Consider the following 13,757-nt stretch of genomic DNA (forward strand, 5'->3'; position numbering starts at 1 on the left):
TTCGAAACTATCACCTTATTAACAAACACTAGCGGATGTGCAGCGTGATATGCCACGGAAGCGAGTGACAAAAATGGCAATGAACTATCCAATAGTCCCTTCTAGTAGAGCTTCGAAACCGATAAATATCCACTGGATTAGAACCTATTCTCAGTCATACTGAAAAATCATGTAATGACAATTTTCCTCGAATATTAAAATAAAAATCATAAAATTATACTAGTTTTGTTCGCCTCGGCCCCTTGGTGCTAACAAAACTGGTTTTAATCTTATAATTTTTAATTTCAGTATCCGCGGAAACTGTCTATAATACTGTGTGCTAAATAACTACTCCACTTACTTGCTGGAAACAAGTGTCCACAGGAATCCTGAACTTTTCTGTTTGAATGTCCCAATGATAATTGTCCGAACATGTTTCTCTTTCACCGGGCTTTCAATTATACTGAAATAGAAAGTTAAATCAAGATTAAACCAGGGATTTTAAGGGATAAGACGATTTAGAATAAATTGTTGTACACCCCCAATAATGATAAACAAATGCAGTTTAGATTGAAATTATTGTTGGAAAAAATTGAACACTTCTAGTTTAAAAATACCTAACCATGTAAGATTGAAAAATACTTATATTTTAAAGTTAGTATGTTTTTCAACCTATTTTTAAAAAAATTACACTATTCTAAGACATGAAGATATATTTCGATTTTAGCAATCATTTTCAATTCATTTTGTCTAAAAAATATAGGCATGAGACATTAGATAACAGCAAATATGATCAAAGGTATTAAACATACATTTATATAGAACAATGTCACAAATTATTTTGAATCTTAGGTATCACCATAAAATACAGATGACTACTGATAAAGTTTGAAATAAAAGATTAAAACATTAGTTTTTTAAAAAGGAGGAGTAGGGAATAATTCTTGGCCTTGTTTGAGTTATGGGGCGGGGCATAGTTTTTATTAGAGGAATTTTTTTGATGGTTAGGAAATAGGCGGAGTTTTGGATGGTGAGTTTGGTTGAAGGCGGAGACAGAAAAAAACCTGGGAGGAGACAAAAAGTGGGAGGAGTGGGGGGGTTATGAAAAGGTTGTGGATTTATCTTTGTCCTTGGTTGTCTATGGGTGGAGATTTGGATTTTGAAATCTGTTAAAAAAAATGGGTGGAGTTATTCCTGAGATGGGAAAAATTTTAATCTTTATGATATCCTGCTTTGTTTAGGTTTTAGGATGAAGGAAGAATTGGTGTTCTTTTGAATTAACCAAAAAAGTGAAAAAATGTGTACATTTTTTTGATAAAACATGAAATGAAAACTACATGGTATAAAATGTTGACTTATTTGAGAGTTTTGGAAGTATAATTTGATGATGCAAACAATTGATTTGAGTTAAAAGATAACCTGAATATCAAAGAAGCTTAATCCTTTGAAATGTTAACTGTGTTTTAAAAGTTTTTTTTATAAAAATTTGCAAATGCACACAGTTAATTTGAGTTTAAAGAAATGTTCAGAAATAAAATACTTTTTACAAACTAAATGATGAGGGTTTTTTAGTAGATCTCTGAAACTGCAAACAAATGTTATGTGTTGAAAAAGAAATTTGTTGGAAAGATGGGTCTTGTTTGAAAACAGGATTTTTTTGTTTGATTGATGATTAAATGTTTGTTGGGTGAAGCAAATTACACAATTTTATTGAGAGCAGAATCAAAAGACCTAATCAAAAGTTTTTCCCTAGCTAGGCGTATCCAGGGGTCTGTGCTTCTTATTTTCTCTATTGGGACAATTTCCAAGTCCTGTAGATTGTGTCCTTGGGCCTTGAAATGACTTCCAACTGTAGTTGATCCAGTGCTGATTGTGTGGCTGTGCTCGTTAAAACGGCTGGAGATCATTCTACTTGTTTGGCCCACATACTGAGGTCTCCTAACTGCACAGGATCCACTGTTTTTCCTACAAGTAATAAGATATATAACGTTTTTACTAGTACAGTCTAGAGTGCTTAAAATAGGGAAGATTTCATTGGTTTTAGTGTTTATGACACTTTTACAAAACCGGGGGGAATTGTGACACATTTTACAATTTCTACCACAGTGGGAAAATCCATTTTTAACCCTGCTTGACCTTCTCTCTGTAATTACTGGTGGGAGTTGTGCCTTAATTAAAAAATCCCGTAGATTTTTAGGTCTGGACCAGCAAATCATTGGTGGATCTGGAAAGGTTCTTTTGAGGTGTGGATTCTGTATCATGACTTTCCAAAACCTAAACAAGATATTAGAAATATTGGGTAGTCTGGGATCAAATTGAAGTGAGAGTACAACTCTCTTTACCGGATTTTTTTCGGTTTTTATCAATGCTGTTGCTCTGGGTAGATTACTGACCTTTTCAAAAGCTTTAACTATGAAGTTTTGTTTGTAACCTCTTCCTAACAGTTTTTCTTGTAATATGTCCAGGTGTGCTAAAAAGTCTAAATTGTCAGAGCAGATTCGTTTGAAAAATACTTTTAAATCGATAATTATTAAAGGGGGGGGGGGGGGGGGGGGTTAATGCAACCATCTCGTAATCAATGTATAAATGGCACTTAGAATTCGAATTTCGATCTAAAATTCTGCATGCGTAATTCTTAGTAGGTCTATTTTCCCTAAATCGAACAAAAAAGTTGAAAAAGTAACGGCTAACGGCTCAGCCGTTTAGCCGTTTTTTGGCTATTTTTAGGGCAAATCTGTCATAAATTTCGTATGAATCAACTTTTTGAAACATATCTTTGCTTTAAATCATGTGAAATGATACAAAAACAACATTTTCAGATTTCTAGTACCAGCAACTACCGGCTAGAACCGTTTGAAAACATTTTGGAGCAGAAAATAGTATTATGTGGAGATAGGTTTCGTGATGATTTGAATTGAAAATAGCCCAAAAATGGCAAAACTGCTGTGCCGCCAGCTGTTAGCCGTTATTTTTCCAACTTTTTGTTCGATTTAGGGAAAATAGACCTACCAAGGATTACTAATGCAAAATTTCAGATCGAAATTCGAATTCTAAGTGCCATTTATACATTGATTACGAGATGGTTGCATTAAAAAAAACCCCCTTATAATCTACAGATGTGGTTATATTGTATTTATCATATTTAGAGATGTAACTCAATTCATTTTCCATGGGCTTAACCCTTATTACCCCTAAAATTTTATTAACGCGGTACTTTGAGTAAATATAAAATATAGTAATCGATATTGCCGCTTGAATGTTGAAACAGATTTTCATGTAGGTAAAGCAATTCTGACAGCTGGCCAAAAAACAACAACATCTACCTCCTTCACCCCTTTCTCTCCCCTTTTACTGGATGCAGGGGTGTATATTCTGCACAAGATTTATTTTTTTTCCCCTGCTACAAAATTTTTTATTTTTTTCCCCCCTAGATTTTTCTTAAAAAGTAGGGGGGGAAATAGAAAAATATTTAAAGAACTCTATATTTTATTTATTTTATCCCTCCTACCACACATTTTTTTAGTTTTTTTAACCAAGGAGGGGGGCGAAATGGAAATAATGTTTTCAGTTTTTTTAATTTTTACATTTTTTTTCCCTCCAACCACTTATTTTTTATTCCCCCCCCCCCCTGAGCCGGGGATCCCATGCAGAATATACACCCCTGACTGGATGTGAACAAAATGACCAATAAATGAGGTCCATATTAGCAAGCTAAATCGACGACATATTTTCCCGTCAATATATCCACGTATATATTATAATTATCCATTAACATAGTTCTACTAACCTTAATGCTTTAGTGATGGCATTTAACTGTTCACGTTCAAACTGTTCTCTTTCTAAATCTAAATTAGAATTTTGAATAAAAAAAATTGTTTTCGTTTAAAATTGCTTGCGGCTAATCTTCTTGAGGACTCTAGAGGCACTTAAGGATGGGATAATAAGTCACCCCCCCCCCCCCTCACTTTAAAATCTAGTTTTAAAAGGTAAATGGAATAAATTTTTTGGAGATGGGTCATTTTTTCTAGGAGAGATATCTCTTTTGGGAGGGTTGAGGTACCTTTCTTTAAAATAGTTAAAAACCTTTCAAGGACCTGAGAGAAGCTACATTGTACAGACAGGAGAAAGGATCTTATCTGTTCAGCGATTAAAAGATCCTTCAGTACAAACAGATAAACACCCTGTTACTTTATTTTAAGGGTTACCTATGGCGTTTGCTTGTGAGAAGCTGGTTCTAAGAACCCTGGGTAAGCTCTGTTTGGCCTGCTCGCGTAAACTCATTTTTATAACATTACATTATCACCAACTTATCTATATACAAATAATCATTTCTGAAAAACAATTTTTCAAAGTACATGTAAAAATGAAACATATTATGTGTAGAAAAAATATTAAGCTGTTATTTTTATTAAGTTTTTATAATAACTAAAACAAATTAAATGGTATCTTAAATATATGTGACTTTTTAAAGAGGTATTTTAATAAAATACATTAAAGGTCGATCATTTCCTTAACAAGCTAATGAATCGACAATAAGAAAACCTAAAGAAATAGAAGAGAGGTAAAGTGCCACCGTTTTTTTTTGCATTTCAAACGTCAGAGATGTTAAAAGTTTTTAAAATTTGTATTAAAAATGCGTATTTTTGGATATCAAAAAAATCTCCCATTAAAAAAAAAAGTTATACAAATAAAAGGGTTAGTTCTATATCTATGAATAAAATCTAATCATTTTTATACGAAAGCTTATAATCTAATGTCTATTATTCTTTAGCTTAGGCTCAAACAAACGGCTATACCGATTAGGTTGTACTTTTCATTTTAGGCAATATTCCTAGTGTCCTGTGATGGTTTTAAGCTATTTTTAATGGGAGGTTAGAAACCCATTTAATGAGAAAATGTCATCCTTCAATTTTTTTCCTAATTTCTTGAAAACATGCCATTTTTATATAAATGATTTTTTTATAGAACTATCCCTTATGGGAAATAAGAACTTTTAAACATCCTGATCTAATGATCTATGCATTTAAAACCTAAAGATAGAGAGTGAGAGTGGGAAATTTGGATAATTCAAGTTTCGAAATCCTGATAACGCATCGTCTTAATATATTAACAAACAAAAGCCATGAAAAGCAATGCATGATACCTATCAACACAAAAAAAACTTTTGGCCTCTATTTTTGTTAAAAGTTTATTTTCTTTTACCCTGTATGAAAATCAGAGAAAGTCACCTAAATATTGACTTTTGGTTACAATTAAAGATCTAATTCAATAAAAAAAATAAAAAAAATTAAATTGTTACTTTCATCCGACAATAATACAAATGCCAAAATATTAGGTAGGATATCATTCTCAATTAACAACTCAAAAATATTTTTTCTTTTGTAAAATTATCGACTTTCCTTTGAAAATAAATTCTTATTGAAGTAATTTCGTCTAGTAAAAGCAGTTAGTTTTTCCTCATACCGTTGAAAATTCGCTTTTTGTGGACAATAAAAAATATAAAATGAAAAGGGCTGTTCAAAATTTAAGCAATTAAAACACTTAAAAACTTTCTAGATCCTCTATATTTTTTCAATTAGTGAATCAAAAATAAATTAAGTACCGGGGTAAAAGACTAAAAAAATGTAAAACTTTTGATAAAAATAATGAAAAATAACTGATTTAGCGATTATCCTTAACGACATGAAGAGTGCATTATCACGAAAACATTACCGTTAACCCACACTATTCAAATCTATCAAGCTTTATATTGATTGAAAAAACCTCAAACAAATTATTTACAGTTTTATTTTGTAAACTTAGAAAAAATATTAATTTCGAAATATAAGAAGAATAAAGGGAAAGTCTGATACTTAAAAAATTACAACACAAATTATGAATGCATGATAGAGAGCTTCCTTTCCGACAAACACGCACAGAGAAAGAGAAAGCTCAGCTTGCAGCGGTCATTCTATACACAGGTTTAAAACAACTTCCACATTTAGAGTGCTTAATAGCGTTCCCCTCGGTAGCCTCCCCCTCCTCCTCCCCCATAATGACCTCCTCCCCCTCTACCACCACCATAACCATCCCCACCGCCACCTCCCCTTCCTCCTCTATAACTCCCTCCACTGCCTCCTCTAAATCCCCCTCCTCCCCCACCACCTCTATAGCTCCCTCCTTCACTGCCAGAGCTTCCTCCTCGGAATCCCCCACCACTGCTGCCACCTCCCCTATATCCACCCCCTCCACCACCACTGTAACCACCCCCTCCTCCTCCCCCACTATAGCCACCACTGCCCCCTCTGCCACCGTATCCACCACCACCTCCCCCATAGCCCCCATCGTCTCCCCACTGTTGTTGGCCTCTGCTGTCATAGTCACCTCGACTCCTAGAGAAACAAGAACAATGATTATCTTTGGGCTAAAAATGGTTTTAATCTTATAATTGCACATTTTTATATCCGCGGAAAGCAGTTTATAATACGATTCGATAAATAAGTATTACAATCTTTCTCAAACATAACCCTGATCATGGGGAGAGTCATTATCTTAATTTTTTTTAGATTGGTAAGTAATAATGTATTGTACAAAATGTGTGAAATTTCTAACGGACAGGGGTGTATATTCTGCACAAGATTTATTTTTTTTCCCCTGCTACAAAATTTTTTATTTTTTTCCCCCCTAGATTTTTCTTAAAAAGTAGGGGGGGAAATAGAAAAATATTTAAAGAACTCTATATTTTATTTTTTTATCCTTCCTACCAAACATTTTTTTAGTTTTTTTAACCAAGGAGGGGGGCGAGATGGAAAAAATGTTTTCAGTTTTCTTAATTTTTACATTTTTTTCCCTCCAACCACTTATTTTTTTATTCCCCCCCCCCCCCCTGAGCCGGGGATCCCATGCAGAATATACACCCCTGCTAACGGACAAAAAGACAAATGTCTGACCTAAGCTCTACAATTCTAGACTGATACTATTTTAGAAGAATGGATTTAGAATATATGTGGATATTATGGAAGGGGAACAATTGTGGTCAATTTAGCTTGCTAACATATTTATTTGTCAGTTCGTTCATCCAGTAGTGAGGTAATGGAAGTTGGAAGGGGAGAATCGTTATTTTAGTCTACTGCACTTGATTAAAAAGCATGAAAATCTGGTGAAAGATCTAAGTAATAAATCCATGTTAGCAACCTATATAAAATTGACGCCAAATTTTCCCCTGTCATAATATCCCTTTATATTCTAAATCTGTTCCCTAACCCGACAAATGAATACCTGCTGTCGTAATCTCTACCCCCTGAGCCACCGCGCCCTCCACCCCCTCCGTAATCCCGTCCACCCCCTCGCTCGTGGCCCCTACTGTTCAAAATATAATATTTTTTAGGGATATGACTATGGACAATAAATTGATGAACATTCCCTATATTGATTCATAATTTACACATTCCGTAAATTAATTTATGAGTAACAAAGTTTTGATACTGCTTAGTTTGTACAAACCAATCAATATTAATTTAAAGTCCTAAAAGTTTTAATCCAACGAATGAGAAATTTGTTTATTGCTGGGTAAAATGTAAGATTTTTGTATTTAACTTATCAACGTTTTAAAATCTTAATACCTAAGTCGTTTTTAGATTCTTTATCAAGGTTGAAATAGAAGGGACAATTCTAACAGTAACAAGCATTATTTTTTTTGTTCTTGGTGTCGTATGTATGGTAGCATCATATCATATACAGCTTTCCGCAGATATTAAAATGAAAAATTATAGGTAAGAATTAAACCAATATTGTTAGCCCCGAGGGGCCAAAGGCCCGGAATACAAACATGGTTTTATTTTATCACTTTTATTTTAATATTCGTGAAAATGATTTTAAAGTATGGGTGAGAACTGGTTCTAATCAGGCGGATATTAATCGGTTTCAAAGCCATACTTAAAAAGTTGTTTTCCGAAAAAATTGCACAAAATAATAATATTATATTTTTATGCCTGCTGCTTCTGTCTTGGTAGTCCCTGTGTCCTCCGCCCCCACCCATCCCCCCACTCTCATAGTCACGGCCACGCCCTCCACGACTGTCGTAGTCTCTAAAACAAAAGCAAAAATAGTGGTTAAAATGTTTGAACACTAAACTTAATGGATAAACCAATCAAAATTCAATTTAGTCCCCAAAGTTGCCAAGCCAACAAACATGAAAACGTTACTATAAAACTTTGGGGACTAGTGTAATAAATAGCCCATTGTTCCCTTGTCTCTGGATCTAAGGGGATAAGATAATTTCGCAAGCAATTTTTCTTAGGAGGTTTGTGGTACCCAAACCCCAAATACTTATAAGACCTATCAGAAGCTACATGGTAAATGAGAACCGTATCAGTTCAGCAAGATCCATCGGATTTGGCACAGACACACACAGAGATACTGTTACTTTATCATATGGATATAAAAATTGCTAGTTACCTGTCCCTGCCCCCTCTGCTGTCATAATCCCTTCCTCCTCTATCATCTCCCCTGCCACCCCTACCCCTGTAATCACCACCACCATCACATCGCGGAGATCTGTCCCTGTAGTATAGCGAATATTTCATAATTTATACCTAATTATCATATGAATCTAGATTACAAAATTCAAGTGAAATGCATGATTAAATATTATTAATATAAAATTTTGTATTTAAAAAAAAGTAAGTAGTCATATTTAAAAAGGACATACGAACTTGGTAAATTGTGATGATAATAGTAACTACGCTTTCTCGACTGTACCTAATTGATGCAGGAATCATCATCCTAAGTTTGAAATCAATAGGACAAGTCTAACATGACTAAATTAACGCGAAGACGGACCTAATCTAATTATGCAAAAGCTTCAGTTTAAAAAGCAATTTAGGAAGATAACATATAGGTAATAACTAATCTAATAATTTTAAGATTATTATTAGGTAGGTATTGAGTTTAGTTAGTTAGCATCCCTATTAAAAAATATTTACGGCAAAGAAAGTTCGACTGAGAGACATTAGATACAGAAGCCAACGTTCAAAAGCTTAAAAAATATAAAAGGTATGTACAACAAAAAAGCAAAAGTTTAGAATAGTATTTCAGAAATATGATAATTCGCCATCCCTATATCCGCCTCCGCCACCACGTCTGTCGTCTCGTCCGCCCCGATCATCTCTACCACCTCCGCGCCTATCATCTCTGCCGCCGCCCCTGTCATCCCGGCCCCTGTAACTGCTGCCGCGGTCATCTCGTGAACTTCGTCCCGAACTGTTTCTGTAACATGTTTACCATTACTTTTTTTAATAACAAGGATGAAAACATCTATAAAAGTTCTACTAAATAGAATAAGCTTTTGTGCTAGCATTATTCCTAATTATTCTATAGATCAGTATATCGAAAACCAATAAAGTATAACAAAATTACATTTGAAAGGCTAGCATGTATGTATAATATACAAGTTAAACATGTTTGCAATTGACGTACGGCCGTTACAGAACCAACAAACAATCCCATATACCCAGTTGAAAGGAGTCTAAAAGTTGTTAGATAAGATCCCATATAAAAGGAACAGCAACAAATCATCTCGTAATCAATGCATCTCCAATTATAATTAACTAAATTAACCCCTTTGTATACTAAAAACATTGGTTAAAAAGTTTTCCAGTTTGGAACCAACCAATTGAAAGTTAAAGTTAAAGGTTCCCAAACTTTTTGAGCCAATAAAGAAGATAATGGGGTTTTAAAACTTTGGGTACCCTACCTGTCATCTCTGTTTTGAAGTCCCATACCAATCTTCTTGTCATCCCTTGCCTTGGCCATCTCCACCCTGGCCCGTCTGTCACAGATGGAGGTACCGTTCAACTTTTTTACTGCATCTTCAGCATCTCTACAACAATAGGAGTTGTCCACAGATAGGAAAATAAGAACTATAGGAATGATTTCTATTAAGGAATAAATTGAACAATCCTATAATTTTCATTAATTTTTTGTGAATTTCTATGTGTGTTTATAGATTAATCCTATAATTTTAATTAACTTTTTTGTGAATTTCCATGTATTGCAGATTCGGAGCAATTAATAGAAAGTTATATATTATAGGTAGAATGGCTCGTCAATGCTTCGCTATATATGGACATAACTGTCATTGTTTTTTATTGCCAAAAATTTAATCAGCGTCCAAATCCGATCGGATCATCAATCCGTTAATTTTGGGAAGCAAACTAAGTCAGAATTTAAACTCCGTAAAAATTCTTATTATTCAGCTGGCGATCATCTTGAATCCGGTTCCGTTTCGGATGAATCGGTAAATGTTTGACAAACCAGCCAGAATCTACCTACTGAAACAAATTTTTATGGGTGTCTCGAATTGTCATCCCATCCCTAGTTTTTACCTTGGGTCCTCCATTTCAACGTAGGCAAAGGAAGGTGGGTTCTTGGCCACCCATATATTCTTTATTGGACCAATTTTGCTAAATGCATCCTCGATTTCCAATCTGAATAAAATTAAATAGATAATAACTAGAAGCCAAACCTAAATTAAAATAAGAATAAAATTTTTTTATATACAAAGTACAAAAAGGGTTAAAATCAACCTAAAGAGCTAAAATTAAAGTAACAATCATTATTTTTTAAAAGAAGTTTGGTTTGATTCAAATGCCATATGATACCGACAGAAACAGCATAATCTATTCTCCATACAAAGGGCATTAATCTTGAAAGGGAAGGAACATTGCATGTTTGGTTATCTTACAATCATTCTTTTCTCACATGCTAAAATGTCAATCTGTCTGTACGATACAGAATAAAGAAAGGTAAAAGGATAGTTGCATGAAGTGCATTTCAGAAAAACGATTTCATGCTTAAGTTACAAGTTTACAATCAAAGATATAAAATTTTGTCCTACAATAAATAACAAACAATTAGACATCACTAAATTTGTCGTCATGCTGTTTTTGTGAAAATAAGCCAGCTATATAAATTACATATATCACAAGAATACGATTTCAAGTCTTGATATTTTAAAACTACATGGTAGATCTCTTTCAAATATATGCCCTATAAATGTAGTTTAAACCAGAACAGAAAAAAATATGCATGTCACTAAATTCAAGTTTAAATGCACTTCGTACAATTACACCTCTTTCTTAACTGCTATTCAATAAAGGGGGGAAGTAGGTTGTACTAAAATTCCGTAAAGATGCGAGTTTTAAGGCTTAAAAACAGTAGTAGAACGATAATATTCATTAAATGTGTATTCCTTATTAAAAAGAACTATAGACAAAAATATTAGTAAAAAATATTTAGTGAATATTATCGTCCTACTATTGTTTTTGAGCCTTAAAACTCACACTTTTACGAAATTTTTTGGTGCACATTCCACAAATAAAACTTACCTGTTCCCCTCCTCTGCTAGATTTCCGATCCATATTTTACAGTCTGGGTCCCACTCCATGTGACAAGCTATCTTCTTGTCTATGGGACCTGTGTATGGCTGGGGAGCCATTGTCAGGTTTTTTTTTGGTTTGGGTTGGGGTTATAATATGTTTTGTGATAAGGTCTGAAAAAGAGTTTAAATAGAATATTATATAGCTCAAAATGAACTAAATATATCACAAATAAATTTCCAGTATGGCTTTGAAAAAGATTAATAAACTCCGGATGAGAACCGGCTGAAAAATCATGTATACCATGAATCGTATTCAGACAATTTACCACGAATTTTATAATTATTTTCTGGGCATTCGGGGCTATCGTAACTGGTTTATGTTATAATGTATCATTTTTCTATCCGCGCGCGGAAAGCTGACTGAAAACGGATTGGGTTCTCATTTCTAAATACGTGAAATTTATTACTTTAATTCAGTAAAATTAAAACAATTGAAATAAATTAAACTTTTATTTGTATGAATAATTCTACCTCTAAATAAAAACAATAAGGTAGGATATTGTCATAAACTCCCTCTGTAAAATTTTCCCAAAATAAAATAAAAAATAGTTCAACATTTTTCAGCATTTTTAAGACTATTCAATTCAAAATTATATTTCTAATATATTCTTCAAAAATAATTGCTTATTGTATATTACTTTTTTTGTAATAAAAAGGATGTTTTTGAATTTTTCTTTGAAAAATTGTAGGGAAAAAAAGCTAAATAGAAAAAGTACAAAATCCGGATTTTTATGTTTCAGAATTTGTCTCGGCATTTTTGAGATTAAATGTCGTCTTTTTGTAAAACTAAATAAGGATTAATAGGGATCCTATGGGCAACAAACAACGTCCCAAATGAGGATAAACTAAATTATCCTGACTAGAAAATAAGATTGTTTGCTTAAGTTTTGATTAATATTATGATTTCCTTCTCAGAATAGGAATTATTGCCACGTATTAAAACTGGTTCTTAGGGAATTCACATTTTGACTGGTCTTATCAAACATGCCTACGTAAAGTAAATAGGGTTGGTTGTGATTAGGCTATTGGCTAATATTTGTCCTGCATTTTTGGGTCCCAGATACACCAAACTTAGAACCAATATAAATATTCATCCTGTAGAATTTTAAGAGTCCCCTAATTATCTATAATAGAAAGTAGAACGATATCAGCCTGTCTGTTTGTACCAAAAGATCTCGCTAACCGCTGAACCCATCGGATTCTCCTTGACAGGGTAGCTTCTCATAGGTCCTGTGAAGGTTTATAACTATTTGGGGGGAGGGTACCACCACCCTCCCTAAGAGAAATCGTCAAAATAAAGATATATAGCGACCTCCAGTGGATATTTTGGGTCAACAGCAGATCTAAGCATTTTACTTGTCCCTAGAGGATTCGAGGGGCGTAGCCGCTAGTAAAGATTAAAGAACCAAATTGGTTGAAATGCTGTGAATACTGTCTACAGTAATAGGCTTGACCATAATTGATGGATGACAACATCCATAAGAAGCAAAGCTATATTAAAACAAGACAAGTTTTTAGGGAAAAAATACTTTAAAAACCCAGTGAAAGTACACCAAAAGATGCTAAACTGAAAAAAGGTTTGTCTCAAAACGTAGCCTATAATTTTTATCTGGGAAAAATCAATTTTATAAGAATGAAGACAGCTGTATTAGAGGCCTTAAGAGCCGTAAAATGACGAGAAAGCATTGGCAATAGTTTAAATTGGTCGAGGAATAAACATCCATAGAAGTGCAAAGCTATGAAGCGGTAGGACAAACAAACATTATCCCTTGTAGAGTGTCATAACTGATTACGCAAATCATAAATGTTTTAAATTGACATACGGACCGTCTGGAAAGGATTATGAAGTTGCTACGCTTTAGCTCACTGTTAAGGAATCATCATGCAGTTTGAAATCGACAGTACAATTCTAAAATGTCTAAATTAATGAGAAGATCGCTTTAAAAATTCCTTTTACATTAATAAAATGAAGGCTATAAGGGCATTGATAAAATAATCCACGAAACCTTAATCATAAATTTTTTCCAACTAGCGCTATGGAGGTACCAACAAAGTGAATTAATGAGTAGCTTTGTTACTGAAATATCGACTCTATGTAGTAAAAGTCATTTATATTATTTCAGGACAGACGGCCAAAGTGAAACGTAGAGTAGCTTTGCCATTACCGACTATGTGTTCTCCTTGCACATCATACGAATTCAGCGCCTCTAGAGGCTGACGGCGCAACCATAGTGCAGTGAAGGATCATTTCCAATATGGCTTCGAAACCGATTAATATCCGAAGAAACATTATATATACGAACATAAAACCAGACCCAGACTTAATTATAAATTATAACAAGGATGACAACATCCATAA

The 13,757-nt window shown here is 33.8% G+C and overlaps 2 protein-coding genes across 3 annotated transcripts in view; both read right to left on the minus strand.

Moving 5' to 3' along the window:
• LOC145325774 (huntingtin-interacting protein 1-like) overlaps positions 1-5,995 on the minus strand; it is a 28,333-nt gene extending 22,338 nt beyond the window's left edge. The window contains exons 1-4 of the mRNA XM_080168732.1: positions 5,743-5,995; positions 4,185-4,425; positions 3,767-3,824; positions 341-442 (exon numbers count right to left, since the gene is read on the minus strand). Of these exons, the coding sequence (XP_080024858.1) occupies positions 341-442; positions 3,767-3,824; positions 4,185-4,260 (236 nt within the window). The 5' untranslated portion in view covers positions 4,261-4,425; positions 5,743-5,995. The remainder of the gene's footprint in view (positions 1-340; positions 443-3,766; positions 3,825-4,184; positions 4,426-5,742) is intronic.
• Positions 5,996-7,780: 1,785 nt separating this feature from the next.
• LOC145325781 (uncharacterized) lies at positions 7,781-12,070 on the minus strand. 2 transcript variants are annotated; one of them, XM_080168739.1, is made up of 6 exons: positions 11,346-12,070; positions 10,344-10,445; positions 9,713-9,838; positions 9,073-9,225; positions 8,416-8,517; positions 7,781-8,045 (listed from the first exon to the last, which is right to left on the minus strand). In XM_080168739.1, exons 1-6 carry the CDS (start codon positions 11,453-11,455, stop codon positions 7,793-7,795), a joined length of 846 nt encoding a protein of 281 aa, XP_080024865.1. In that variant the 5' UTR covers positions 11,456-12,070; the 3' UTR covers positions 7,781-7,792. The 2 variants fall into 2 exon arrangements, with proteins under 2 accessions (XP_080024865.1, XP_080024866.1); XM_080168740.1 differs by lacking the exon at positions 9,073-9,225 and having other exon boundaries at positions 8,416-8,520.
• Between the last annotated feature and the right edge of the window lie 1,687 nt (positions 12,071-13,757).

The sequence above is a fragment of the Acartia tonsa genome, chromosome 8 (assembly GCF_053477335.1).
Source record: "Acartia tonsa isolate MP-2025a chromosome 8, ASM5347733v1, whole genome shotgun sequence".
Lineage (NCBI taxonomy): Eukaryota > Metazoa > Arthropoda > Copepoda > Calanoida > Acartiidae > Acartia > Acartia tonsa.